Genomic DNA, 26237 nt, shown 5'->3' on the forward strand with positions numbered 1-26237 from the left:
TACAGAACTGGGGTACAGGCCAGAGGTGCAGGGCTGGTGAGAGGAATCTCCAGAGACAGAGTGGGGAGCCGAACAGGCAGATCAACGAGGTACACTGCTGAGGGGAGCAGCGGGCGGGTCAGGAGAGGTCTGCGGCGCCATGTGGTCACCTCCGGGGCGGGTGGGGATCGAACTCATGGTAAAGTGGCTTTAGCTTCTCAGTGCAGTGCTTTAATTCCCTGCGCCACCAGGGAGGGCCCCAAATTTCATCTTCTTGAAAAGGACTTTCACTACTCTTCTTTAGGGTAGTCACCTTCACCCTTGCTGTTCTCCTATTTTCCATTTCCCGTTTTATCTTTATGCCTAGCTAGCACACATCATCTCCTAACATGGTTACACGTTTGTTTGTTTTCAAGATTTACTTGTGCATACAGAACTTGGGTACAGGCCAGAAGTGCAGGGGTGGCGAGATGATTCACCAGAGACAGAGAGGGGAGAACAGGCAGATTGATGAAGTACACTGATGAGGGGAGCAGCGGCAAGACGGGAGAGGTCTGTCTTGCCATGTGGGCACCTCCCTGTCCAGGGATGGAACCCGTGCTGAAGCGGCTGTGGCCAGCTTTGTAGTGCTGTGCTTTAATCCGTTGTGTCAACAGAGAGGGCCCTACACAATTTGATTTTTACTTGTTTCCCCTCAGTACAGAGTATAAATTTCTAAGGCTTTGAAGGGAGTTGAGAGGATCAGGCATAATGAACTTTTTGTCTTTTACCTTCAGAGAGAGAGGGTAAAGCAAAAATTTGATACTAGGAATGGCAAATCTGTACTATTTTGCAAAAGGAATTTTTCTTTCTTGATATGGACTGGGGAAAAAAGTTCTCACTGTAGGAGATGATTTTTTCTTTTAATTTTAATTTTTTTTTATTTATTTTTGCATAGAAGAACTGTGGTATAGACCAGAGGTGTGTGTTTGTAGGGGGTGGTGAGAGGATTCACCAGAGACAGAGTGGGGAGCAGAACAGGCAGATGGACTAAAGTACACTGCTGAGGGGAGCAGCGGGCGAGACAGGAAGGTCTTTTGTGCCATGTGGGGCAGCTCCCTGGTTGAGAATCGTTCTCAGGCTGCAGTGGCTGGCCATAGCTTGATAGCACTATCTTTAACCCCTGCACCACAGCTCCTAAACCAGAATTTCTGTCAGATTAAAGCCATCAGCAAGCAGAGTGATTTTGAAATCCCCCTCTCCAGAGTAGTCTTGTCCTGTTCAAAGTGTGATATGACAGAGATGACTTCTGTACAGGAGCTTAGATTTGTAATTTTTGTTGGTTCAGATGGAAGCAGAGAAAAGAAAAACCAGGGTCTCAGGTGGTTAAGGAAGGAGGATCTGTTCTCAGGGGAAGGCCAACTGGTAGAAACAGCGTGAGGCTGGCCAGGGTGATACCTCACATCCTGAGACAGTGTCTGTCCTCTGATTCCAGAGCAGCTCTCGCACCTCTGCCCTAAGGAGTGCCCTCACATTGTCTTTCAAGCCATCTCTGGGCCTCTGGCTGCAGCCACTGCTTCCATCCTCACCAACCCCATGGATGTGATCCGAACCCGAGTGCAGGTAAGACCAGTTTCTTCCCCCACCTTCCTCTCAGATTAGCCATTAGAAATGTTTGGTCTTCGGGTACCACCCCCCACCCCCTTGTCTCCTACCCTCTTTATGGCCCTCTAGTCCATGGCCCTCTAGTCCAGTCAGCTTTGTTCTGGTCATCCAAGCTCCTTCCTGCAATTACCGTTGCCATTTACAGAAACTAGCAGGGCACTTTGGGAACACCTAGAATGTTTCTCTCATCCTGCTACTTTGCAGGCCTCTGCTCCTTTACTTGACTGTGTCTAAGAATTCTTACTAGTTCCTTCCAGTCTTTAGTCCTGTTAGCACAGCCTGCTAGTCACCTTTTCTTAGCTTGTAATTTTTTGTTTTAAGATTGATTTATTTATGCATACAAGAACTGGGGAACAGGCCAGAGCTGTTAAGGGAGTGGAGAGAAGATTCACCAGAGACAGAGTGGGGAGCAGAACAGGTGAATTTACTGAAATACACTGCTGAGGGGAACAGCCACATGGGTCAGGAGAGGTCTGTTGTGCCCTATGGGTCACACTTCGGCTGCAGTGGCTGCTGATAGCTTCATAGTGCCGAGATTTAACCCCGTGTGCCCCCAGGGTGACCCTACCTTGTAGGTTTGTGATTACTAGAAACACCTATTTCATTTCAATTTTGAAGTTTATTTGGTTTCTCCAGTAGACTGTGGAGTCTCTCAGACAATGAGAGTGACTGTCCTTGAATTGTGCTGTGTGGACTCAGCAAAAATACTAACAGAAATTATATTCCCTACCTTCAGTCAGCTCAAGGACCCAGGAACTTAGAATGATGATGTATAATATATATAAGTGGTAAATTGTACCATACGTGAGGGTGAGGGGAGTCTTTAATGTCTGATTTGGGCAGCTTAAGAGGAAAGGTTAGGATGAAAGATGTTCCAGCCAGTGGGGTCATTGGTTGTGATGAAAGCAAGGAAGGAAAATAACTTTTTTTTTAAGATTTTATTGATTTATTTTTATGTAGAACTGGGGTATAGGCTAGAGGTATGGGGGTGAGGAGAGTCACCAGAGACAGAGCGGGGAGCAAATTTACTGAAATACCCTGCTGAGAATATATTTCAGTACATCTTCCTATTCTGCTCCCTACTCTGTCTCTGTTGGATTCTCTCACTGCCCCCCTACCTCTGGCCTACACCCCAGTTCTTGTAAACATAAATAAATAAACCTTAAAAAAAAAAAAGTAATACAGTGCGAAGGGGAACAGTAGGTGACAAGAGAGGTCTGCTGCATTGTATGTGGGTCGTCACCTCCCTGGCCGGGGATCGAACTAAGGCAGTAGCAGGTTTAGTACTGGAAATGTAACCCCTAGGCCACCAGGGAGGCCTGAGGAAAATAACAAGTTGGAGGTGAGGTCAGATTCCCTGGTACCAGGATGATGGGATGGAGGTAGCACGTAAATCTAGTTATTTTTATCCCTAAGAGAGACCTGCCTGATCCCTTCCCGCGCCCTCCATTTAAAAATGAATACATGGATACCAGATTGGTTTGCAAATAATAAATGCACAGGTTCTGTCCGCATTGTCTCCTAGGCCTGTCTGGGTGTTTAGAGCAGAGGATCCAAGGGCAAAGACAGGCCTCTATTTCGAGGGCTTCCTAGGCGTGAGGAGACAAAGTGCACGTGGAGAGCGGAGGCATAGTTGGGGACCCCAGTGTTGCTGTGGATGAATGTGAGGGTTGGCGAGTACAGGTGGCGATGAGAGTGTTGAGGAGGAGGGTGCTGAAGGGTGCTGGGAGACATGGAACACCACGGAGAAGCCCACAGCGGATGGGGAGGTTGGACAGGGAGTGCATCTGTCCTGCATGGGGCCAGCGAGGACATCTGTAAAGGTGTAGTTTGGTGGCAGGATGTTCAGAGAGAAGAGGGGCGAGTTACCTTAGCAAGGCTTCCAGCATCATAGGAAAGAGAGGCCACAGGGTGATTGGAAGACAGCAGGGCTGGAGGGGAGGCTCTAGCTGTGGAGTTTCAGAGGGATTGAAACAAATAGAATCAAAATCACAGTTTGGGAGAGCTGCAGAGGACCTTACAGATGGTGTAATCCAGCCTTTCCAAGACCAGAGAATCTCTCAGGCCAAAGACTCATGCTGTGTGCTTCCCTGCTGACAATTAAACAGTAGCTAACATTTATTCAGCACTTATTGTCTATAGGATGCTATTTTCTTATTTAAGAATTTGCTTTTTAAAGATTTACATATTTATGCATGTAAGAACTGGGATACAGGCCAGAGGTACGGGGTGGGTGAGAGGATTCACCAAAGACAGAGTAGGGACCAGAACAGGTAGATTGACTGAAGGGGAGCAGCGGGCGAGACAGGTAAGGTCTGCCATGCCATGTGGGTCACCTCCGTGGCTGGGGATCAAACCCACCTGTAGTGGCTGCAGAGAGCTTCATAGTGCTGGGCTTTAACCCATTGTGCCACCAGAGAGGACCCAAGAATTTTTTTTTTTTTTTTACTGCTCATAATGCGTTCAGTTATCACTGTTTTATATTTGAGGAAACTGAGTGCAAAGAATTAAATAGCTTAGGGAGCAGAATTGCAGCCCAGGCAGTGTGCACCAGAGTCCACCTGCACTCACTGCGTGGTACTGTCCTCTGACTGCTTTTCCCACGCCAGCCTAAGGCAGAGGGAGATTGTGCAGAGGGGCTCTGAGTGCAGGCCGCGGCCCTCCAATGTGCTAACTTTTGCAGGTTGAGGGCAAGAACTCCATCATCCTGACTTTCAGACAGCTGATGGCAGAAGAAGGTCCTTGGGGCCTCATGAAGGGCCTGTCAGCCAGAATCATCTCAGCCACACCCTCCACCATTGTCATTGTGGTGGGCTACGAGAGCCTCAAGAAACTCAGCCTTCGACCTGAGCTGGTGGACTCGAGACACTGGTAACAGTGATGGGGAGAAGCCTGTTGCTTCCCAACACTGCCTGGGTCAGGGGCAGAGTGGGGAGGAGAGTACCTTCTCCAGTGTCCCCACTACTGACCTAGCCCTGTCTTGGGCCAGATGGGTTGTCTGGGACTGGGACAGAGACTTGGAACTGCTCTTGTGGAAGAGGTTCCATACCTGGATTCTTGCCCTCATTTTTCATTCTCTTGTCAAACTGCCCCCCCACACACACTCAGTCCTGAGTCCTCAGTCCTGCTGTAAGGAAACCCACCTGGTCCCCCACCGGCCCCCACTCTACCTGCCCTGTTCACATTTCTTCCGATGCCAGCTATATCCCTCAGATCCTGAAAAGAGCTGTACATAGAGCTTGCTGACTACCGCTGGTTCTTCCTCTGGGGCTCCCAGCCAGGTTTCCAAGCATCCCATCCTGCTTCATCTCTTAGGCTTGGTCATTTTTATTTTGTGACTGAGATGCCCATCAGTTTCTCCCTGTCATTGGAGGCAAGGTGCCAGGTACTTTTGCACAGGGAGTAATAGCAGCACAAACTTCTAGTTCTCTAGAACACTAGTCCTCTCTTTGAAGAGGTACTAGGTTGGGGAGAAATGTTGATACTTAATTTTGTGGATATTTTTTAACATCTGTGAACTAGGCTACTTGTCGTACTCCTGCTAAAACACCCAGTCCTGCAGTCAGAGCACACCCCTCCCTCAGACATGTGGAAAAATGTAATATAGCTTTTCCCTCAATCCCTGTTCCTTGTTCCTCCATTTTCCCTTTAGTTCAAGCAGCCCCAGGACAATATAAGCTGTTAGTTTCCCTTGGCCCATGTGATAAGAGTGGTGGACATAGTCTGGGGCACACTGGCCATGGAGCACAACCCTGAAGAGTCAGGTCACAAGTAATTGGATTAAAAAATGCCAAGAGGGTAAGTGTGCATCTCCCCAGACCAGTGAGCCTAGCCTAGGAGAGGGCTTGGGGGGTCTCAGCCCAGCCACTCGACAGACACAATCACTTGGCCTCCTGGAAACATGCTTCACAATGGGAATCCCTGAAATGTGGAATGTGTCTGTTTTTCTTCTCCCTACTGTGAAGAGCCATTCTAGTCACGGTACCCTCTGGAGGGATGCTTGGAAGAAAAAAGAGCAGATCAGGAAGTCACTCAAGACCAAGACCACTGCATTTACCAGCCTGATACTGCCGAGATTATCTGTGGAAGCTCTCAGGAGCGAGATGAGCGCTCCTTCTTCCCTTTCTCATCCTCCTGGCTACTCCCCACCTCCTCCTCCAAGTCTGTGTCCTAGGAGAGAGAGGTGCAGTAAGTGGAATGAGAGGAGGGCATGTCAAACTCTGCATTTCTACTTGAGACATTTGGCTTAGCTGAGCCTTCAAACCTTATTGGTCCCACCCCCTGGGAAAGGCCATGGTGCCAATTTGAAAGGTGCTAGCTACCTTGATATTTCTTACGGTGACCCCACATTCTGTCACCTGCCAGATCAGAAGCTGAAACCCATGTTACTCTGGCTTCACCACCCCGCTGCCTGCCTGGGTCCCTTATCTTTGAGAGGTATTGTCCCTTTCACTTATCATGATTTTCAAATTCTATTTGTCCCTTGCATTTTAAGAGCCCTCCAATTTCTATTCACATGTGTTCATCCAAAGATTAGACCCACAGATCATTCTGAATCTTCCCTGCCTGTCAGTCACCCCTTAACCATAAGAATCATGATATAATGGAAGCCAAAGCCCCCCATCTTCCTCTTTAAACTTAACTGATGAGACCTTTGGAGACCAATTTCTTCAGCTCCATACCTTCCCCTCCCTAGAAACTGTCTAGTCCTTCCTCATAGTGGCAAAGTATCACAAACCAGGAGCTAGGCCCTGTTTCCATGTGTTGTGTTTCTTCCCTTCCAGACTCCTTTCCTTCTGTTTTACTTTCTTCTACAGTATTAAACAGACTTTCACCCCCCTCCCATGCACACTTTTAAAGGATGTGTAAATAACGAAAGGGACTCCTGACCCCTTCCTTTCCATTTAATAGTTTAGGGAGTATGCTTGGGTTAAAGTGCCATGGTGGGGTTGGGACAGGGGGCTTCCTTTTTCCCAGGACCTTAGACTGGATCAGCTGGGATGATTGCTATGTATTATTGGCTCCTAGCAAAAACAGGAGAAACTTCTGGGAAGCTGCACAGCCGGGAAGCCTCAACTGTTGAGGGACTGGGGAATGAAAATGCAGCTGTAGTAAACATTTGATAAAGTGGACTCTTGTGATAAATAACAGAAAACATTCACTACTGCACTGTAAGAAGTCTATGAAATGTAATTAAAAATTTTTATTGAGCCCTGAGCTTCGGCTTGCGCTCCTTTCGTCCGGTGGGCCAGCAAGTCGGCGCTGCAGAACCTCGGGCGGCCCCTCCTCTTCCCGCGGGCTCGATGATAGACACTCCGCAGCGGCCAATCGGGGGCTCCGGTGGGCGGGCCGGTGGGGCCGCTCTGAATTGGCGGTTCGACGTCAACATGGCCGAAGCGAGCCGCGTCGATGTAGGTGGCGAGCGTGAAGGAAAAGGGCCTGAGGCCTCGTCCCCGGAATCTGTGCCCTGTAGCGCTGCCGTTTCGAGGGTGAAGCTGCTGGACACCATGGTGGACACTTTTCTCCAGAAGCTGGTCGCCGCGGGGAGGTAGGTGGAGGAGGAAGCCAATCCGCGGGCAACTCCCGCAGGAGGTTGGCTGGGGCGAGAGGCGACGGGGTGAGCTGTCCCTCCGGAGTCCAGGGCGCGAGACCTGGCGGCGGCCGGGCCGCGCCGCCCACGTGCCTCGCGCTGCGGTTACCGGCCGCGTTTGGGACAGCCCTTGCCGGAAGTCAGGTGACGCTCACCGCCCAGGTAACCCGGGACCGCTAGCCGGGTGTCCTGGCTAGCCGGTTTCTACCGAAACTCCAGGCGGCAGGGAAGACACGGGCTCCGGAGTTAGCTCAAGGCTCAGATCCCTGCCTGAGCAGTGCCTGCGAGATCAGAGTGAAATGGAACTGTGGCACCCTTGCCATAGGGGCGTTTTGGAAATGAAATGAATAGCGGCTCTCCTCGCAAGACTCCATCTGTGTTTACGCAGGTCTTTTTTCAGTCTCCTTTTCCTAATAAACATTTGAGAATATAAAAGAAAATTAAATGAATAAATACACGTAAGTGCTTAGAACAGTGCTTGCTACACAGAAAGCATTGGGTTGGGTTGGGTTTTTCTTTTAGATTTATTTACTTAGCATACAAGAGCTGGGGTAAGGGCCAGAAGGGCGGGGCGTGGAGGCAGGATTCATCAGAGACAGACGAGAGCACTACAGGCAGATGTACTGAAACACTCTGCTGAGGGTGAGGGCAAGAGCAGGCGAGACAGCAGAGCTCTGCTGCGCCATGTAGGTCAACTCCCTGGCAGGGGATCAACTGTGCAGCAGCCATAGATTCATAGTGATGCGCTTTAACCCGTTGCCCCACCAGGGCGGGCCTGGTTTTAGTTCTTTTTATGGGTAATGCCTTCTTTAACTGGGTGGTGGAATGACTGTTACCACAGAAACACTTCCTGTTTAATTTTTATTTTAGATGAACAATATTGTAACAATATTGGACACGTTAAAGGAATAATTTTGCCTATGATCCCCTCATCCCAGCACATTAACCACTTAACAGCATTTCCATGGAGGTGGTGTATTGACCACAGCCTCTTCTAGCCCCTTCTACCCACCCTTTCGCCCCAGTTCTTTGACCTCATCAAGACTCCTGTTTTCTCCTAATTGTCTTCCCTTCTGTTTTTTGTTTTTTTTTTTTAATAAGATTTTATTCCGTTTGGATATAAGGTATAGGGTATAGGCCAGAGGTCAAGGGAGCCTGGGAGGGAGTGAGAGGATTCATCAGAGACAAAGTAGGGAACAAAACAGGCTGAAATACTCTGGGAAGAGAGCAGATGGGGAGACAGGAGAGGTCTGTTGTGCCATGTGGTCAGCTCCCTGGCAGGGAATGAAATTCAGGCCTTAGCAGTGATAGCGCTGAGCTAAAGCCCTAAGCCAATAGGGAGGCCCCCTTCTGGTTTTATTGTAAGACCTGTCCTACATATACCTTAAGATCGATCACCTCACTCAGCAAATATTTGAGTGCCTACTCTGACAGGTGCTGGGCATACTTTACAGTAGACAAGATCCCTGAGTAAAGTATCCTAGAACTTGGCAAGATAATGAACAAATGATGTCATCGCAACTTGGGGGAAAGTAAAGTACCAAATAGCAGGGTTAGGGGAATCCCTTCTGAGGAAGTGATACTGAGCTGAAATTTGAAGAATGACAAGGAACTGACTATTTGAAGAAAGAACTAAGGGAAAATGTAGGCAAAGGAACCACTTGTGCAAAGGTCTTGAAATGGTAAGAGTAGCCTAGGAATTGGCAAAGGCCTTCTTGACTGCAACATAGTGATCTGTGGGACAGCAAGATCAGAGGAGGAGGGACAGGCAGGTGATGGCATTCTTACCATTTGACAAATAATTTTGATAGTGATAAAATAATTTATAATAATTTCTAATTATACTTAAATATATATTTGATATCAGTCATGACACCACCATTACGTATCTAGGCAAGATTCCTTCTTTGCCTTATTTAACTTTATATTTATCGCTACTACTTGCCCCCCTTGCCCCTCTTAGTTTTCACTTTCTATTAGCTATATGTCCGTTTTTTTAATTTATTCTGTTACAGATATTTATTGACCATCTGCAGTGTCCCAGGGGCTATTCTAGGAGCTAGAGATTCATCAGTCATCAAGACAGACAAGGTCCCTGGCCTCCTGGGGCAGATACTCCAGTGCCATAAAAAACAAACACACAAACACTCAGGGTGAAGGAAAAGAGAGCAGGGAGGAGAGGGACCTGGGGTCTTAACGTGCAAGACAGTGAATATGTTTGTGACCTTCTAAAACAATGTTGTTTCATCTGGGTATGTCTTAAGTTTCTATAAATGATAATTACATTCCATGTCTTTTATCCATTCAACACCATTAAAAAAAATCTAACCATGTACTATAACATGGTTTGAGCTTCTCAGGGCTTCTTATCATTTTATGGTCTGCATCCAGCACTTACCCATCCTGCCTCCTGGACACCTGGGTGCCTCTGACACCCTCTTCCACAAGTTATGCAAGGGTGGGGACCCTTTGCATCCTGCCCTGGGCTAGTGCTGGAATGCCTCTGGGATCTGTAACAGAGGGGACCACTGACTCCAAGCGAGGCTTCACACCGCCCTCTGTATTGTCAGATCAGTCCTGTCTCCCACATCAGTGGGTATCCACCATTTTAGCAGTTGCACCTCTGTCAGGTATGAAGGGGTATCTGATTATTGTTTTAATTTTAATACCCCCCAATTCCTCACCCGTTTGGAGATTTTCTTCAAATACCTGTTAGTCATTTGACTGCAGCTTCTGTGAACTGCTTATTCATTTCCTTCAGTTCTTGTTTTCAAGTTTTTTTTTTTAATTAGGGGTTTTTAATCTTGATTTGCTGGGATTCTGGTATATTCTAAAGGGTAATCCTTTATCAGTTTTATACTGAAGAAGAAAATATCTTTATTAGATGTTAACTTTATCAGTAAGGTCCTCCAAGGGGAGAAGCATCCATATCACTATTAAATATAATTCTTACCTAATTATATTAAAGTTGCATATATATATGCAACATATAGTTGACATATGTTATATTTTGTATTCATTTAAGATAACTGCCAATTTGACTTTGAGCTCTTATTTTCGAAGTTTGGCTTTTTTTTAGTCTAAAGCATTTTGTGTGTCCTAGAAAAGCTTATCAGCCCAAAGTCCTGTGGCTGGAGCGTCAGCTGTATGGCAGGTAAGAGATGTGGTGTAGATGACAGATGTGAGCAGATGTGAGTAGACTGGGTTGGAGTGAAACTCGAGGGAAAGGGGAGCAGAACTGGGGAGCATGTGACTCTTCAGGATGGTGTTTGGAATGATGGGAAGAAACACTCCCCACTGAGAGTTGGAGCAGAGAAACCGGTCCTGGATGAAATCGTGATCAGTTTGGGCGGGTTCCGTTGGTTCATAGAGCAGCAGCCACGCTTCTGTTTCTGGCCACCGATGCTCCCTTCTCTCCCAACTCACTAACCCCCAAGGGTGGTGGTGTGCACCCTGTGCCCTGAGCAGCTGAGCAGTGGCGTCGCCCTGCGTGGGGGCCTGGGGTTGCTGCTGATCCCCGTGGCCCAGGCACTTCTCTCCCCTTCTCCCAGGCAGCTGTTGAAAATGTTAATATCAGAAAAAAACAGAAAATGTTAATATCTCTCTGGCTCATTTCCTGCTGCGCTACCCCCTCAACGAATGGTCCCAATACCTGGTTCATAGAGAACATTGAGGCCACCGGACAGGAGTGTCTGCGCCCGTAAATTTGGTTCTGACCTGCGGGCTACCTCCCCTTCAGTTGCCTTCCCTTCGCATCCTGGCTTTGGCTTCAGGTTGCCACATTTCAGGCTCTAGTCCATGTCCATTGTGGTCCCCAGCTTAGAGCAGTTCACCACCCTTCCTCCAAGATTATCCCTTTCAAGGTCATTAATATTCCTTGTGCTAAATTCTGTGCATGTTTTTTTCATCTTTATCCTACTTGCTTCCTTGTAACAAGCATTGGACTCTAAAAACCACTTCTCTGTCTTGAAAATTTCTCCTTTGACTCCCAACACCATTCTCTACTCCTCTGCCTCACTGGCTGCCTCTTCTTGGACTTATCTTCATCTGCTTGCCCCTTACCCATGAGCATTACCCCTTTCTAACTTCAACTCTGCACATGAATGTTCACTTCCATTTGCTCCCTTTCTGGCGCCGAAAACCCCCAGTGGCTGTCCTTTGCCCACGCCCCTTGCCCAGCCTCCAACTATACCCTGTCATACTGGTTTCCTTTCCTCGACTGTCAGGAGTTTTCCTGCCTCTGGGCATTTGCATTTGATACTTGTCTCACCAGGAATGTTTCTCCTCCATTTCCCCTGACCCTCTCTAAAGCCACAGTTGTTCCTTATCATGACCCCTTCTCTTTTTCCTTCATGGTATAATTCTGCCCGGCAACAGAAGTATAGCTTCTGTGTGTAATTTTGTTGTCTTCCTGCATATTTGTGGTCCGCCCTTCATAAAATGTACGGTCCTTGAGAACAGAGTTTCGTTCTGTACGCCACTCAGGCTGTTCATCACAGTGCCTGTTACACGACAGACCCCAGTATGGAGTTTTGGAAAGAATGAGGATTGCCAAGCCACATCTCCTGAGTTCAGACCTTCCTCTCCCGCTCTATATTGCTAGACATCAATACTTGATGTCCCATAGAACCATCAAGTTCAGAGTGGTGGAAATAGGATTTCACTATTTACCCACTTACTAGGCCAGAGATTTTGAAGTCCTCATTCACCCTCCTTGCTTCTCACCTCCAGTAAACCACCAAGCCCTGTGGAATCTAGCCTTTCTCCTCACCCTCCTCCTTTCCTGAACAACTCCTTCCGTTCAGCCTGTCACCATCTCACTGGATCGTTGCACCAACCTCCAGGGTGGCCCTCCTGCCTTAGCCTGGCCCTTCCTGCAGTCTGTAGCTCAAATTTGAGCATGTCCTTCTGCTTAAAATGTTTAATTTGCTCAGGGTTGCTTCCAGAGTCAAAGGTCAGCTCCTTAAAACAGCGTCTGAGGCCATTCACCCCTCATCTTCACCCTTTCTCCGGCTAAGGCAAGGCAGGCTGGGCTGTTGCTGCAGGTGCTCGTGAGTGCAGGTGCATTGTGCACGCAGACTCTGCAGAGTGCCGCCACCCACTCTTTCTACTTCTGCCGCTTTTTCTATTTTCTCTTTCTGCTTCTAGTTGTTGGGCGACCCGTCCCCTCATTTGATTTAGAAGGAACAATTAATTCCACATAGAAAGGACTCAGTAAATAAGCATGAACACAGACATTGAGGATACATTAAAATACTAGGTTGTTGGAAAAGTCATGAAACAAATTTTTGCTTGAAAAACAGAAAAAATACAACATGACTTTTCTAACAGCCTAATACTTGACCTTCCCTCAAGTCTTAAAAGTCCTCAGTCCCAAAGACCAAGTACTTATACCTGAGTCTCTAAGTAGTAAATGTTGATTTATTCACAAAGGGATATTTTAGACTTTAGATTGATTTTCCCCACAATCAGCATATTTTCTTGATAAATATTAGCTTAACTAGGAGGACACTATCTCACACACCTAGAGTGACTGGACAATGTCTGGCCTTGCTGGGCTGTCTGATCCATTTTCCCCACAATCAGCATATTTTCTTGATAAATATTAGCTTAACTAGGAGGACACAATATCTCACACACCTAGAGTGACTGGACAATGTCTGGCCTTGCTGGGCTGTCTGACCCAGTGGATGCAGACTCAGGCCTCACTGGTCATCCAGGTGAGTCCCTTTGATCAGATCTGCTCAGGCACAGGCTCCCCCCCAGTCCCCACCCTCACGTGGCAGGACAGAAACCTGGCCCTGCTGGGCCCTGCCATGTGACCCCTGCCTCACTCTGAAAGTAAAGCGTTCTTTTCTAGCCTCACAGCCTCCTGCTTCTGAGAAGCAGTCATTCAGCACTTTAGCTAACGTAAGCAGATGCAGCTCATACGTCTCTGTGCTTTGTCATGAGTCAGACCCACCAAGAGAGCCAGCTGCTTAGAGATGTTGGAGGGACCCAGGTGGAAGACCACTGGCACTTATCAGAGGAAGTGGGGTCTGCCATAGGCAGCCGGCCGCAGGCCCATGGGGTCTCAGTCAGTCCAGAGGGACGGCGGGAGCAGGAGGAGATGGCCAGGGACAGCGCCTGAGTTCTTGGCCACAAGGGGCCACTGCCTGCCTGGGTTGGGTGTTCCAGCCTGCATGTGCTGTGGTGAGTATGACTTGTGTAAATTACTAATGCCCGTGTCCAACAGTGGGCTGGGAAGAGTGCTAGTTGCAAACATGCATGAACTAGTTTTAAACTAGTGGCAGTAATCGTTGGTGTTCATAGGAAATGGTTCTTCACAGGAAAAGGAGTAGTGTATATATAAGCCGTGCTGACCAGACAGCGCCTCGGACACATCTTCCCTCCAAACATGCGGTATGCGTGCAGCTGCAGTGATTCGTTTCTCCAGTGTGGGGATGACTCATCACGCTGTGGTGTGCAACTTCAGCCCCAGGTGCTGATTCTCTCTTCATGTTCCAGGCTGCCTTCCTCCTGCCACCCCCGCTGTGTCAGCCGTCTGCTCTGCTCTGCTTCCTCCCAACGCCCCCCCCCACACACACACACAAAGTCTGAGGAGCTTCCCAAAGTGCAAATCTAATCGATCGTACCCTCCTGCTAAAGCTGCATTTGTAGCCCCTCCTGTCCAACACAGGAGTCTGTGTGCCTGGCCCTGGCTGATGTACCCCTCTGTGGGCTGGGTGTCTTGGGGGACAGAGTGCCTGGCCCACAGGGGTAGCCCCACCATCACCCAACTGGTGACCCCAGGTAAGCTGCTCTCTACCTGAGCCTCTCAGCTGAGAAGTGGAGATGATGATACTAGAAGCTGCCTCGCAGAGTCACTGTGAAGATGAAACATGTCTCCATAGGTAGAGCATTTAGAACATCGCCTGGTGCCGAGCAATGTCGGGGAGTCTCTGGAGGTTCACATCATCACACACAGGCCTGCACCACAAGCTATTCACAGCTGCTCTGGCTTCTGCCCACTGGCCCCTCCCACTTTTTTTCATTCATGGTGCTTCCTCCAGGGAGTCTTCCCTGAGTCTCCTGTGAGGCCCTCCTGGCCAGCCCATCCTCTTTCTCCTGGGGATTGATCTGTATAATAAAAAAAAAAAAAGGTACCCCTTTGAGGATGGGGATCTGCTCTCATCTTTGGGTTTGTACCACTGAGCTCAGCTGGCATAGGGTCAGTGCTCAGTGTTTGTCTGATGAATAAATTAATTTAATTACCCTACTAAGCATTTTTTCCTTAATACTAATAGTTTTCAAATAAGTTTCTTCTCTTCCTCTCTCCCCCCCAAAATGTATCACAGTTGTAGATTCTCAGTCCTAAATTCTGAGTATTTTCCAAAGAATCCAAGCAATGAAAGGTGAAATTAGCCTGAGACCTAGTAACTTGAAAACATGATTAATTTTTAAGACTTCTTAAAAAAATGATAAGTTGGGCCCTCCTTGGTGGCACAGTGGGTTAAAGCGCAGCACTGTGAAGCTATCGGCAGCCACTGCAGCACGAGTTCAATCCCCACCCTGGAGGTGACCCACATGGCACAGCAGACCTCTCCTGACCTGCCTGCTGCTCTCTCAACAGTGTACTTTGTCAGTCGGCCTGTTCTGTGCCCCAGTCTGTCTCTGGTGAATCCACTCACCGCCCCTGCACCCCTGTCCTGTACCCCAGTTCTTGTATGCATAAATAAATCAATCTAAAAAATAAAAGTCACTGACATCTTATTTTCATCAAGAAACATTTCTAGTTTTCCCATTTACCCTTCTCAGTCTTGGGTCGCCAAGTGTTCATTGGACTGAGAGAAGTAAGAAGAGGTCAGAAAAACAATTCTGAATGAACGTTAGTTATAATTTAATTTTAAAAGGACAGGTTTTTTGGAAAAGGAAAGAAGATGCTTGCACAAATTTAAGCGAGCCGAAGATGCTGCCATTGCAACTTTGCAAAGGGAAATGTTTTTTGAAAAGAAAGCCTGCCTGGTCACCACAGGCAGAGCTGCCTGTCCACCATCCGCTTAGCGGAACCGAAGTGCCGGTCCCCACGCGCCCTCTGGTGGCCTGTGCGGAAATTGGTGTTCGGTTGTGCCGGGCAGGGCTCGCTGCTTGTCTGTGCCTCTCCTCTTGGTGACCTGCAGTTTACCTGCGAACTGACAGACCACCAGAACTTGATTCTTGACTTAAATAAAGTTAAGGTAAGTTAATAAATAAAGTTAAGTTAAAGTTAAATAAGGCAGTGTATTTCAGTTAGACTGAAGTGATAACTCAGTTTACAGTATGTTTTTTTTTTTTTTTAAAGATTTATTTATTTGTGCATACAGAACTGGGGTACAGGCCAGAGGCTCAGGGGCGGTGAGAGGCTTCACCAGTGACAGAGTGGGGAACAGAACAGGCAGATCGACGAAGTACACTGCTGAAGGGAGCAGCAAGCGGGTCAGGAGAGGTCTGCCACGCCATGTGGTCGCCTCCGGGGCAGGCGGGAATGGAACTCATGCGGAAGCGGCTTTAGATTCTCAGTGCTGTGCTTTAACCCGCTGCGCCACCAGGGAGGGCTCTACAGTACGTTTTTAGTGCAGTAAATGAAGTGCTTTTTCAGTGAGCTCAAAAACAGTGAAGTATCTCAGATATCACAATGGTAAGTGTTCTGGAGAGAAAAAAAAAAAAGCTTAAAATCAACTAATACAATCATGTCTGTTTGAAACTCAGCAAATGTGGTTTCTAAAAGTTCCTCTCATTGATGATAGATGTAGCCCTCCTGGGGGCCTTTTTCTGTAGTGGAGGCCACTTGCTTCTTCCTGCAGGGGGGTTGGTGTCTGCATATTCAGTTGCAGCCAAGATGCATTCATTGAGTGCCTGTCTTCAGGGAGGGAGATTCTCAACTTTGTTGAGCCAAATCACTGGCCTGTTCTTGACTTCTGATGGGCTGTGAGACTATTCTGAGAATAGTAATATGTAATTATAGCTGATGTGGAGCATTTTGATATGCTCAGCGCAGTGCTTCATGCTTTATAGCTGTAACCTTGTTAAATCCTCGTAATAATGTGCAGTATAGTTAGGCACTTCATTTACTGCATTGTCCCCATTTGACTGAGACTTTCAGAGGTAAAGAAGTTGGCCAAGATCACTTGTTTGTTGGGCCTCCCTGGTAGCCTAGTTGTTACATCTTAGCACTATCACTGCTGTGGCCTGAGTTCAATCCCCAGTCAGGCAGCTGACCCACAAGGTGTGGCAGACCTCTCCTGTCCTGCCCGCTGCTCCCCTCAGCAGTGTACTTCGTCACTCTGCCTGTTCTGTTCCCTACTCTGTCTCTGGTGAGTCCTCACCCCTGCACCTCTGGCCTAGTTCTTTATTTTTTTTAAGATTTATTTCATTTATCTTTTTGAAAAGATTTACTTATTTATGCATATAAGAGCTGCGGTACAGGCTAGAATGGGGAGCAGAACAGGTGAATCTACTGAAATACACTGCTGAGGAGAACAGCAGGCACCATACGGGTCAGCTCCCTTGCCAGGGATTGAACTTACACTCCAGTGGCTGCCAACAACTTCATAGTTCTGAGATTTAACCCTTGGGCCACGAGGTTTCTTTAAAAAAAAAAAAAAAAGCATTTGGTTGATTGGTGGTAGAGGTAGGATCTTAATCCAGGGAAAAATACAGATAAGTTGTCCCAGAGCTCCAGTGCACTTAATAGCTGGGGGCCCTATGTACTCTTGGAAGGCCAAAGGGACTTGGCAGAGAGGCCGTGTGGGATTCTCTTAGCACCCACCCCCTAGGACTTGGGGCAGAGAGGAGGAGGTGGTGAGGGGACAGTTCTGCAACATGTCCCATTCTGGGTGCCCTGGACACCTGTTGACATTGCAACGGTGCCCTGTCAACAAAGGGTATTGCAGCTTGTGTGAGAAGACAAACTCGGCAGTTTCGATGGCTGTGAATGCTTCTGGAGTCCATCGTTGTTCCTGCATGTGGGGAAGCAGGAAACCCACAGTGGCACTCGAGCCATTTCCAAGTCTGCATTGGTTCTCAGGGAAGGAGTCACAGGGCGGGAGCAATAGGAGGGGGACTGGAAGAGGGGCGCCAACACCCGCAAACTACTAGTTAGGAGACAGGTAAGCCGGGGCTTGGTACACCGTGTGACGACACTGCCGTGTAGTGTGATGGGAAGTTACTCGTGTGGGGAGAAATGTCCGGGTGAGGCCAGAGGCACTGGGGTGAAAGAATCCACTAGAGACAGTGGAGAATCCCAAAGGTGGGCTGTTGATCATACACCACTAAGAGCAGCAGCAGGCTTTCTAACTTGGGGCACCAGTTTGTACTGGCTCTCTGCTGGGATGTCTGATCTTGGCCCTTGACACAGAAACATACCCTGGCCTCTGCTTCTGCCTTCCTGAGGCTGGGCTGGCTTCCTGCTGTGGTGGTGGGTTCTGGCCTTGTCCCTACGCAGCCTTACCCATTCCCATACCTATTCCCACCTGCTGGGTCAGGAGTGGGGCGTAGTTTTTTTTTTTTTTAATAATAGTTTATTTTTACATCATTTTGTGCGTTTTTTCCATTTTAGCTGTAATCCCCATGGGCTTCCCATCACCAAGTCACCCGTGTGCCATCACCATAATCCAGTGCACTCCCCCCCCCCATTTTTGAGCCCATTCCCCACTCCATCCCCATAAAATATCTCTCGTATATAGTTGTTCATTATTATTATTATTTTCTTCCCTGGTCCTTTATATTCCTGCTATGAGTGAAACCATCTCGTATTTTTCTTTTTCCTTCTGGCTTATTTCACTAAGCATGATGCCTTCCAGCTCCATCCATGTTGCTGCAAAGGGCATGAGTTCATCTTTTTGATTGCTGAGTAATATTCCATTGTATACCACATCCAGGTGTGGTTTTTATTTTTTTTTTAAAGATTTATTTATGCTTACAGAGGTGGGGTACAGGCCAGAGGTGCAGGGGCAGTGAGAGGATTCAGCAGAGACAGAGTGGGGAGCAGAACAGGCTGGCTGATGAAGTACACTGCTGAGGGGAGCAGCAGGCGGGCCAGGAGAGGTCTGTCGCGCCGTGTGGGTCAGCTCCAGGGCTGAAGTGGCTTTAGCTTCTTAGTGCTGTGCTTTATTTAACCCACTGCTCCACCAGGGAGGGCTCTCTAGGTGTAGTTTTTAACCTTATTTAAGCCCTGACAGTTAAGAGCAGATCCTGAGTGTTCTCATCACAAGGAAAAGGCTTTTTCTTTGTGTGAGTTGACAGATGTTAAGTAAACTTCCTGAGGCGGCATCCAGTGTGGGGGCGTCACATCTGTGGTCTGCCTCACCCTCACCCTGTGCTGTGTGGCAGCCACCCCAGGCAGGGGCAGGACGCACTTGCCTCCATGCTTGCTGACTTGGCCTCCATTCTGACTGCCTTCCTGTCCTAGGCACCCGGAGACCTGTTGAGGGACCTCCTTGGGACCTGAGCTCCCTGTCTTGTGTGTGTATATGCCGATGTGTGTTTGGGGGTTCTTCACTTTCAGTGAATCCTCAAATGCCAGTGGGGCACAGGAAGAATCTCATGAATAGCTCCCGCAGGCAGAACTTGCCACACTGCCCCTCTGCTGCCAGTGGCCTCCATGAGGAGGGAGCCTGGCTCAGCCCTCAGCCTATTGAGTTGGCCAGGAGGAGAAACAGGATCTCCCATGTCCAAACCAAATTCGTTTCAAGCCACAATTACCCAGTTTCAATTCCAGGCTCTCCGGGCCTGGCGTCACATGTCCTGTCTATAGCCACAGGCTGCGTGGCTTGTGGGGCAGCAGCAAGACAGCCAGATGTCTGGGGGCCTGCTGCGGGGAGGATGGGCACCTACATCCCTTCTTTTTAGGGACCCTAGGTAAGCCCCCAAATGCAATAACAACATTCATAACTAATAATAAAAATAACAACTGCTTGATGACTTACTCTTGGATTTCCTGAGCATTTTGCAGGTTCCTACGTGAACTGCTGTGAGTGGGTGCCTGTACACCCCTCCCCCACTCTGCGGGTCTCAAACCCTTTGTTTGGGGGTAGGAGGCCTGCAGACCCTTGGGAACAGAGGGGCCTGATCATGATTCCCTTTGCAAGGCTGCAGGCCGTGCTGTGGGTACTGTGGAGTCTCCAGCCTGCCTCCCGTTGCCCAGGGACCCCCAGCCCGGCCCACACAGCCCCACAGTGGGGGTAGGTGGGAGATTTCGTGTGTTCAAGGCTCCCTGGTGACGTGTTCTCTGTAGCTCACTTGAGCGGTGCTTCCTTCGCCAGAGAGGCCTTCACTGACACACACACCCTGTCTCCAGCCTAAAGATGAGCCCCGTGATACTCTCAGCCCATGACCCTTTTCAAAGCCCTCTCCACGGGTGCCGCTGCTACCAGCTGCTGCTGCTCTAGAAGCTCCAGGAGGGGACATCCCTAAGCCACTCGCACAGGACAATGACTCAAGTCTCTGGGCAGGGGAAGGGCCCGAGGAGCAGGCAGGAAGAAAAAGAGGAGGGAGGGGAAGTGGCCAAAAGAGTTGGTGTGACTTACTTGAGTGTCTTGTCCAAGAAGAGTGGCCGCTGGGCGTGTGTGAGCACTCAGGTTTCTCCAGCCTCGAGGGTGCGTGGATAGCGCTCGGGCTGCCCCAGCCACAGACTTGGTTTTAAACTGATGAGAACAGATAATGCACTTGATCTTAGTCAAAGAGCCAAGAAACGATAGACCCGATTCTAAGTGGCTTGAAGCATAAGAGAAATCCACAACCTCACTAACCGGAAGGTGGCTCCATAATAGTATTACATTTGGGGGCTTACCCTAGGGTCCCTAAAAAGAAGGGATATGGGTGTCCATCCTTCCCGCTCAGGGTGGCTCCATAATAGTATTTTGGGCAGCCTGGCAGTGCCCTCAGACACCCCATTTTGTCTCTCTGCTCTGCCTCCTCAAGGTGTAGACTACTGCAGACCAGGGTCCTAGTTGCTGGGAGGCATCACCTGGACACAGTCTCGTCCTCAAAAAGAGTTCCTTCCTCTGCAGCTCGCTCGCGCTCTTTTTTTTTTTTTAAAGATTTATTTATGCACACAGAATTGGGATGCAGGCTAGAGGTGCAGGGGCGGTGAGAGGATCCACCAGAGAGAGAGTGGGGAGCAGAACAGGCAGATCGACGAAGTACACTGCTGAGGGAGCAGCAGGTGGGCCAGGAGAGGTCTGCTGTGCCATGTCGGTCACTTCCTGGGTTGGGGATTGAACTTTCACAGAAGCGGCTGTGGCCAGTTTGTAGTGCTGCGCTTTAACCTGTTGTGCCACCAGGGAGGACCCTCTGCAGCTATTTTTAAGAGAAAGGGATGCCCCACCACTGCACCCACCCCCAGCGCCTGTGGCCATGCGCTCTGTCCCATTGCCCTGCCAAGGGACTGAGTGACCGGAGGGTCTCAGTGTGGTGTGCCGAGCAGCTTGTTAGAAACGGGGGACCCTGGTCCAACCAGCTGAATTGTAACAAGCCCTCCTGGTGGCTTGGTGCTCTGTCAAGTTTAAGAACTGGGGTTGAATTAATCATGACTCATCCTGAGGGGGGAATCCCTGAACTCCAGTGGGGTACTCCTGAGAAGGGACTGAGGACTGAGCCACCCCAGGTGGCTGGAGCTGCAGGGAGACATCCTGCATCCACTGCCTCTATCCAGGGCAGGAAGTAGACTGGGCTTCGAGTCCGGTGATGAGAGAGGCAGCAGTGCCAGGCAAGAGCCGACCCACCTCTGAGTCTCTCCCTCTCTCCAGCTACCAGAGATTCACTGACTGTTACAAGCGCTTCTACCAGTTGCAGCCTGAGATGACACAGCGGATCTACAACAAGCTGATAACACAGTTGCAGACATCCATCCGGGTGAGTGGCAAGAACCAGCAGGCCCCTTAGATTGGGTCCTATCTCCAGATTGTCAGTCCTGAGGGCAGGGACCTGGCCCTGGGCCCCTCCTTGGCCTCACCCCCAGAATTGTCCTCCGTGCCCAACAGGCTGTGGGCACTCACCCCTCCCCTGCCATGCTGTGGGCGTCTTAAATGCCCCATCACTCCTTGTGCTGCATCGTAATTATGGGTTTATGTGCCGTCTGCTCCACTGCCCTGGGCAGCTCCGAGGACAGGGCGGGTCTCTTCTGTCTCTCCACATCTGCTGTAGTCAGGGCAGGGGGAGCCCTTGGCAGCTTGTGGGATGCAGCGGAACTATACACCATAGGGAGCATGAAAGCTGAGAGGCTCCTATTCCTGACTGGGGAACTGGGACCTCTCTACTGAGTTAAATTTCTATGCTGTTACACCCCAGAATGGGCCCACTGAGCATCAAATCGCGTGTGACACCTGCAAAAGATGCCCTGGGTGTGCGCAAGTGAATGGCTGGAGCATTCGGAGGTGGTGGGCAGGAAGGGAGATGCCCTGTAGGCTTTTTAAGTGTTCCACGTTATGATTTTCTTAGCTATAAAATTCACACGTTGAGGCACAAAATGATGTAAAAAATAAACTATTATATCATTTAAGAAAAATTCACGTGCTGTAGAAAAGCTGGAATATTCATGTAAAAGAACAGAAGAGAAATTAGCCAATCTCACTGCTAGCGGTTTGCGTCTTTCTGCATGGGCTCATTTGGAATCCTTGGTTATTTCCTCCCTCCTGTTCAGGAGGAAATTTCTGAAATCAAAGTGGAGGGGAATCTGGAAGCCGTCTTGAACGCCTTGGATACAATTGTAGAAGAAGGCAAAGATCGAAAGGAGCCAGCCTGGTAAGAAGGGCTCACGGGGAAGAGGCCGCACTTCAGCATCTCGAACGAGCCTTTATGAGGGACCCGTGTGCACGAGATTGATTTTGCGGCTCTGTGACAGACACAGGTGGACAGGACAGACACCAAACAGTAGTCCAAACCAGTGAAACATGGCCCCCCTGGGTGCGGGGGCAGGGTAGGGAAAGCTTCCTGGGGGCGCTCATTTCAGGACCACCTGCCTGGGGGAGGCGGGGGGTCTGGATGGAATCTTGTACTGTTTAGGCCAGATGGGGCCTGGGTTTTCATTCATTTGTCCATCAGCAGATACCTGGGGAGCAGCCAGTATATTCCCATTAACTATTTTAGATGCCAGAGATTCAGCAGTGAGCAAGACACAAAAGCCCTCCTCTCCTGGGGATGACACTTTAGCGGGTGGCTTGGCTGTCTGCTGTGTCCCAGGCAGAGGGGACCCAGGGCGAGGAGTGGAGAGTAGAGGCCACAGGACCTCCCCAGTCAGTACAGGCTCCTAGGCCAGGAAGAAGTTACCTTTTCTGTGGTTTCCAATTTTTAGTGCATAAGAGGGTTAAGTTCTATATATTTGTTTTAAAAGATTTATTTATCCACACAAGAACTGGGGTGCAGGCCAGAGGTGCATTGAGTGTGAGAGGAATCACCAGAGACAGACTGGGGGAGCAGAACAGGCTGATGAAGTACACTGCTGAGGGGAGCAGCGGGGGGTCAGGAGAGGTCTGCTGTGCCATGTGGGCCACTCCCCTGGGCGGGAATCGAACTCGTGCTGCAGTGGCTGCGGAGAGCTACATAGTGCCGCTTACTCCAACAGGGAGGCCCCAAGAGGATTAAGTTTCATAACTGAAAAAACATTTTTTTGAAAAGAACCTACCCACTCCCCATCAGAACTGACCCATCTCTCCCCTCTGGGCTTTTGGAACCCTTAACCTCACCTCCCCTCAACTGTTTCCTTACCAGCCCACGTTAGCCAACACGTCTCCAGGTCTGGGCCTGAGACGGTTCATTCTGCCCTCATCGCTCCAGCTGGCATTCTGGTGGCATGGATGCACAGCAAGGCGGGTGGTCACAGGGACAGGCAGGGTTGGAAAGTGACCTCTAGCCCTGGCATGGTAGAGGCGGGGCAGGAAGAGAATGGGTCTGAGGCGGGAAAGGCTGCGGGAAGGCCGGTGGATTCCTGGGCAGGTCAGTGATCCCATGCAGCGCAGGGGCCAGGCAGCTGGGCCTTGGAGACAGACGGGAGCACCCCGAGGCCTGGGAAGCCAGCCCAGCTTCAGACCCAGGGGGCGTGTGCCCACTGGCTTGACATGAAGCCGTCACTCACATGTCCTCCCCTCCCGTCCTATCTGCCATGGCCCCAGGCGCCCTAGCGGGGTCCCAGAGAAGGACCTGCGCAGCACCTTGCTGCCCTACTTCCTGCAGCAGCGGGACGCCCTGCAGCGCCGTGTGCAGAAGCAAGAGGCGGAGAACAGGCAGCTGGCAGATGCCATCGTGGCCGGGCGCAAGCAGCTAGAGGAGCTGCAGCTGCAGAGCCGGGCGCAGCAGCAGGCCTGGCAGGTGAGTGTCGGCAGAGAAAGGAGGCCCTGGAGGGCAGCCACTTGCTCCCGTGTCCTCGCGCTGCCGCTCCCGGTGTGACCGCTGACCGTCCTCTGCAGTGTCACACCCCAGGGACTGCTAGACTGCGTCCTCTGCGCGGCCTGGCCTTGGAGGGTGAATTTAATTTCTGAAAGTGGCCTGGGTGTCTCTTGGAACCAAGGGGCAGAGGGTCAGCGGGCAGGTGACGAGGTGGCAGGTGTGGCTGCAGAGATGAGATACTTTCTTATGGCTCAAAATGTGCTCCAAAGGGGCTTTCCAGGAGGGCTTGACAGTGGCACACCGTGGCTTCTTCCACCTGTCTGGAGACCGGCACATTATCTGCTTAGCGACAGCTGATAGCTCTCTTCTTGGGGCAGACCCTCCTGTGCCCGAGGGCCCCAGTTCTGACGGGGCGCTGGGCTTCTCTTCCCAAGACCAGTCAGCTCAGCCGCCTGGCTCACCAAGGCCCATCCTGTGTGGGAGGAGGGCAGAGCCTGCTCCCCACCCCGCCATCTCCCGGCAGCAGGGAGCTGAGCTACAAACACCGTGGTCCTTACAGTCCTCAACCTGGCGCTTTTTTTTTTTTTTTTAAGATTTATTTATTTATGCACACTAGAACTGAGGTACAGGCCAGAGGTGCCCGGGGCAGGGAGGGGGTGGTGGTGGTGAGAGGATTCACCAGAGACAGAATGGGGAGTAGAACAGGTGGATGTAATGAAATACCCTGCTGAGGGGAGCAGCAGGCAAGCCAGGAGAGGTCCGCTGCGCCATGTGGTCAGCTCCCTGTGCTGCAGTGGCTGCAGATCGGGAGGGCCCGGTGCTGTCTTGAGGGGCTGGTTCCACAGCAGAGTTGTTGTGTCTTGGTGCTCAAGTCCACCCTGCTGACCCCTCAAGCAAAGTGCCGCTCTGCATCACCATGCCACCCCCTTCAGGCCATCACCCCTCCCCAGCAAGACAGGGCTTCTCTGTTGGTCCAGTAACCGTCCCCAGACCAGCTCTGAATAAGTCATCTGCTGTCAAGGGCCCAGAGCTCCCTGCTCCTACAGCCACACCTCGCCCCACAGCTGGGGCCCAGCTGCTGCTGGAAGTGGGTCTGCGGGTTGTGTTATGAGACTCCAGTAGGGGAGCTGCAGAGAGCTTTTCTCATCACAGTTCAATATTGATAGCCCAGCGGAAAGAGGCTTAATTGAAGAAAATTGGGGCCTGAGATGGGGAAGGGGTAGGTCATGGGGAGCTGGGGGACCCTAATTGAGGATGGGCTCTGCTCTGGGGAGGCTCAGCCTAGAAGGGTCACTGCACCCAAACTGCCATCACTCCTGCTTAGCAGGGGGGGACTTCCCAGCATGCCCTGCTGGGCCTGGGCTTTTGCTCCAGACCCCTTCCCTTTCATCCTCAGGGGAAACTCGGCTTGGAATCAAGGACAGCTTGATTGGCTTGAATGTTCGCGGACCACAGTGTTTGTTCTGCTGATTTCAGGCTCTGCATAGAGAACAGAAGGAACTGTTGGCCGTGCTGCGGGAGCCTGAGTGAGGAGGCCAGACCTAGGAGCAGAGGGCAGTTAAGGTCAAGGGCCTGTGGCCGGCATGCTGGCTGGGATGAGCTGCCTCTGGGAACAGCTGCAGCTGGGCCCGTCCCTAAGCAGTGATGGAACTTGCTGGAGGACCAGGCCTGAGCAGGCCACTGCCCCTGTGGCTTTGGGGCGCCCTCAGAGTCACATATTGACATGACCTTCAGAATCTACCCGTTTTCTTCTTACGGGAAGACCCTTACCACTCCCTCCCAGGAATGGGCGCTTGCTTGCTTGTTCTCCTCTAGGTGACCTGCCCCCTCAAGCATGTGCTTGCCCTGTGGCTTGGAGCCGCCCCAGGACCTGGCTCTTGGCATCTGGTTTCAGCTTCCATGATTGCCCCCTTGCTGGCCAGCCCAAGGGCCATGTTCTCCCCACATCCGTAAATAAACTTCCTCCCCACACTATAATCTGTGAGGATGCTTCCTCTGCCTGGTCCTCTCCCGGGCCAAGACTGCTCCCATGCTCCAGCTCTGGCGGCTCTCAGTGGCGGCCTTCTCACAGCCTCCGGGAGGGGCAGATCGTGGGGCTGTCTGGCACCACGTGCAGAAGGCCCAGAACCCTGTCACAGACACCAGGACCCCTGGATCCCGGAGGCCAGGGGGATCACTGTCCCTTCAGGCCCATTCTTCTCTCCTCTCTCCTCGCTTGCTGATCGGTCTCCATGGCGACACGCAGAGGGCCCCTCGCAGCAGGCGGGCCTCACAGCTGCGCCTCACTTCCCAGACAGGGCCAGCAAGGCATGGGGGGTCAGCCAAAGTCAGGACAGGTATTTCCTCATTACCAGAGGGTAAAAGGGTGGTCTGAATTGGGAGGGCTCACACAAACAGGAGTGGCGTGTCGGGTCTGCCGGGGGCAATTCAGGGCATCAGGGTGAGAGTGAGGCATAGTGGCTCTCTGTGGGGACAGGGTTCAGGCCGGGTGTCCTGCCCCTTGGAGGACAAGTTGCCAAGTTGTTGGCACTAGGGAGGCTGCGAGGGCAGGAGACTCATGTGGGAAGGAGCTCTGAGGTACATGCCATCGCCCTGTGAGGGCCACAGGAAGGGGCATGCCCCTGACCTGCTCAGTGCGAAAGGCAGGCTCACACCCAGCCTGACCACTCTTGGGCTTTTGTCT

At 50.6% G+C, this 26237-nt stretch overlaps 2 protein-coding genes across 4 annotated transcripts in view; both read left to right on the forward strand.

Moving 5' to 3' along the window:
- The window catches only part of SLC25A44 (solute carrier family 25, member 44), a 16295-nt gene extending 9462 nt beyond the window's left edge, over positions 1 to 6833 (forward strand). Inside the window, exons 3-4 of the mRNA XM_004693838.2 lie at positions 1454 to 1581; positions 4307 to 6833. Coding sequence (XP_004693895.1) covers positions 1454 to 1581; positions 4307 to 4498 — 320 coding nt within the window. The 3' untranslated portion in view covers positions 4499 to 6833. The remainder of the gene's footprint in view (positions 1 to 1453; positions 1582 to 4306) is intronic.
- Positions 6834 to 6989: 156 nt separating this feature from the next.
- On the forward strand, positions 6990 to 25743 carry LOC101621613 (polyamine-modulated factor 1). 3 transcript variants are annotated; one of them, XM_012733296.1, is made up of 6 exons: positions 7096 to 7171; positions 13543 to 13694; positions 20980 to 21085; positions 21873 to 21973; positions 23341 to 23536; positions 25031 to 25743. In XM_012733296.1, exons 2-6 carry the CDS (start codon positions 13618 to 13620, stop codon positions 25082 to 25084), a joined length of 534 nt encoding a protein of 177 aa, XP_012588750.1. In that variant the 5' UTR covers positions 7096 to 7171; positions 13543 to 13617; the 3' UTR covers positions 25085 to 25743. The 3 variants fall into 3 exon arrangements, with proteins under 3 accessions (XP_004693896.1, XP_012588750.1, XP_012588752.1); XM_012733298.1 differs by lacking the exon at positions 7096 to 7171 and adding an exon at positions 13370 to 13405; XM_004693839.2 differs by lacking the exon at positions 13543 to 13694 and having other exon boundaries at positions 6990 to 7171; positions 25031 to 25620.
- The last annotated feature ends 494 nt before the right edge of the window (positions 25744 to 26237 follow it).

The sequence above is a fragment of the Condylura cristata genome, unplaced genomic scaffold, assembly GCF_000260355.1.
Source record: "Condylura cristata isolate star-nosed mole 26May11 unplaced genomic scaffold, ConCri1.0 scaffold00040, whole genome shotgun sequence".
NCBI classification, from domain to species: Eukaryota; Metazoa; Chordata; class Mammalia; order Eulipotyphla; family Talpidae; genus Condylura; species Condylura cristata.

Coding starts and splice junctions, on each gene's coding strand:
- LOC101621613 (XM_004693839.2), top strand. CDS start 7,011: ATGGCCGAAGCGAGCCGCGTCGATGTAGGTGGCGAGCGTGAAGGAAAA. Junction 21,086..21,872: donor AGTTGCAGACATCCATCCGG/GTGAGTGGCAAG, acceptor CCTCCTGTTCAG/GAGGAAATTTCTGAAATCAA. Junction 21,974..23,340: donor GATCGAAAGGAGCCAGCCTG/GTAAGAAGGGCT, acceptor CCATGGCCCCAG/GCGCCCTAGCGGGGTCCCAG.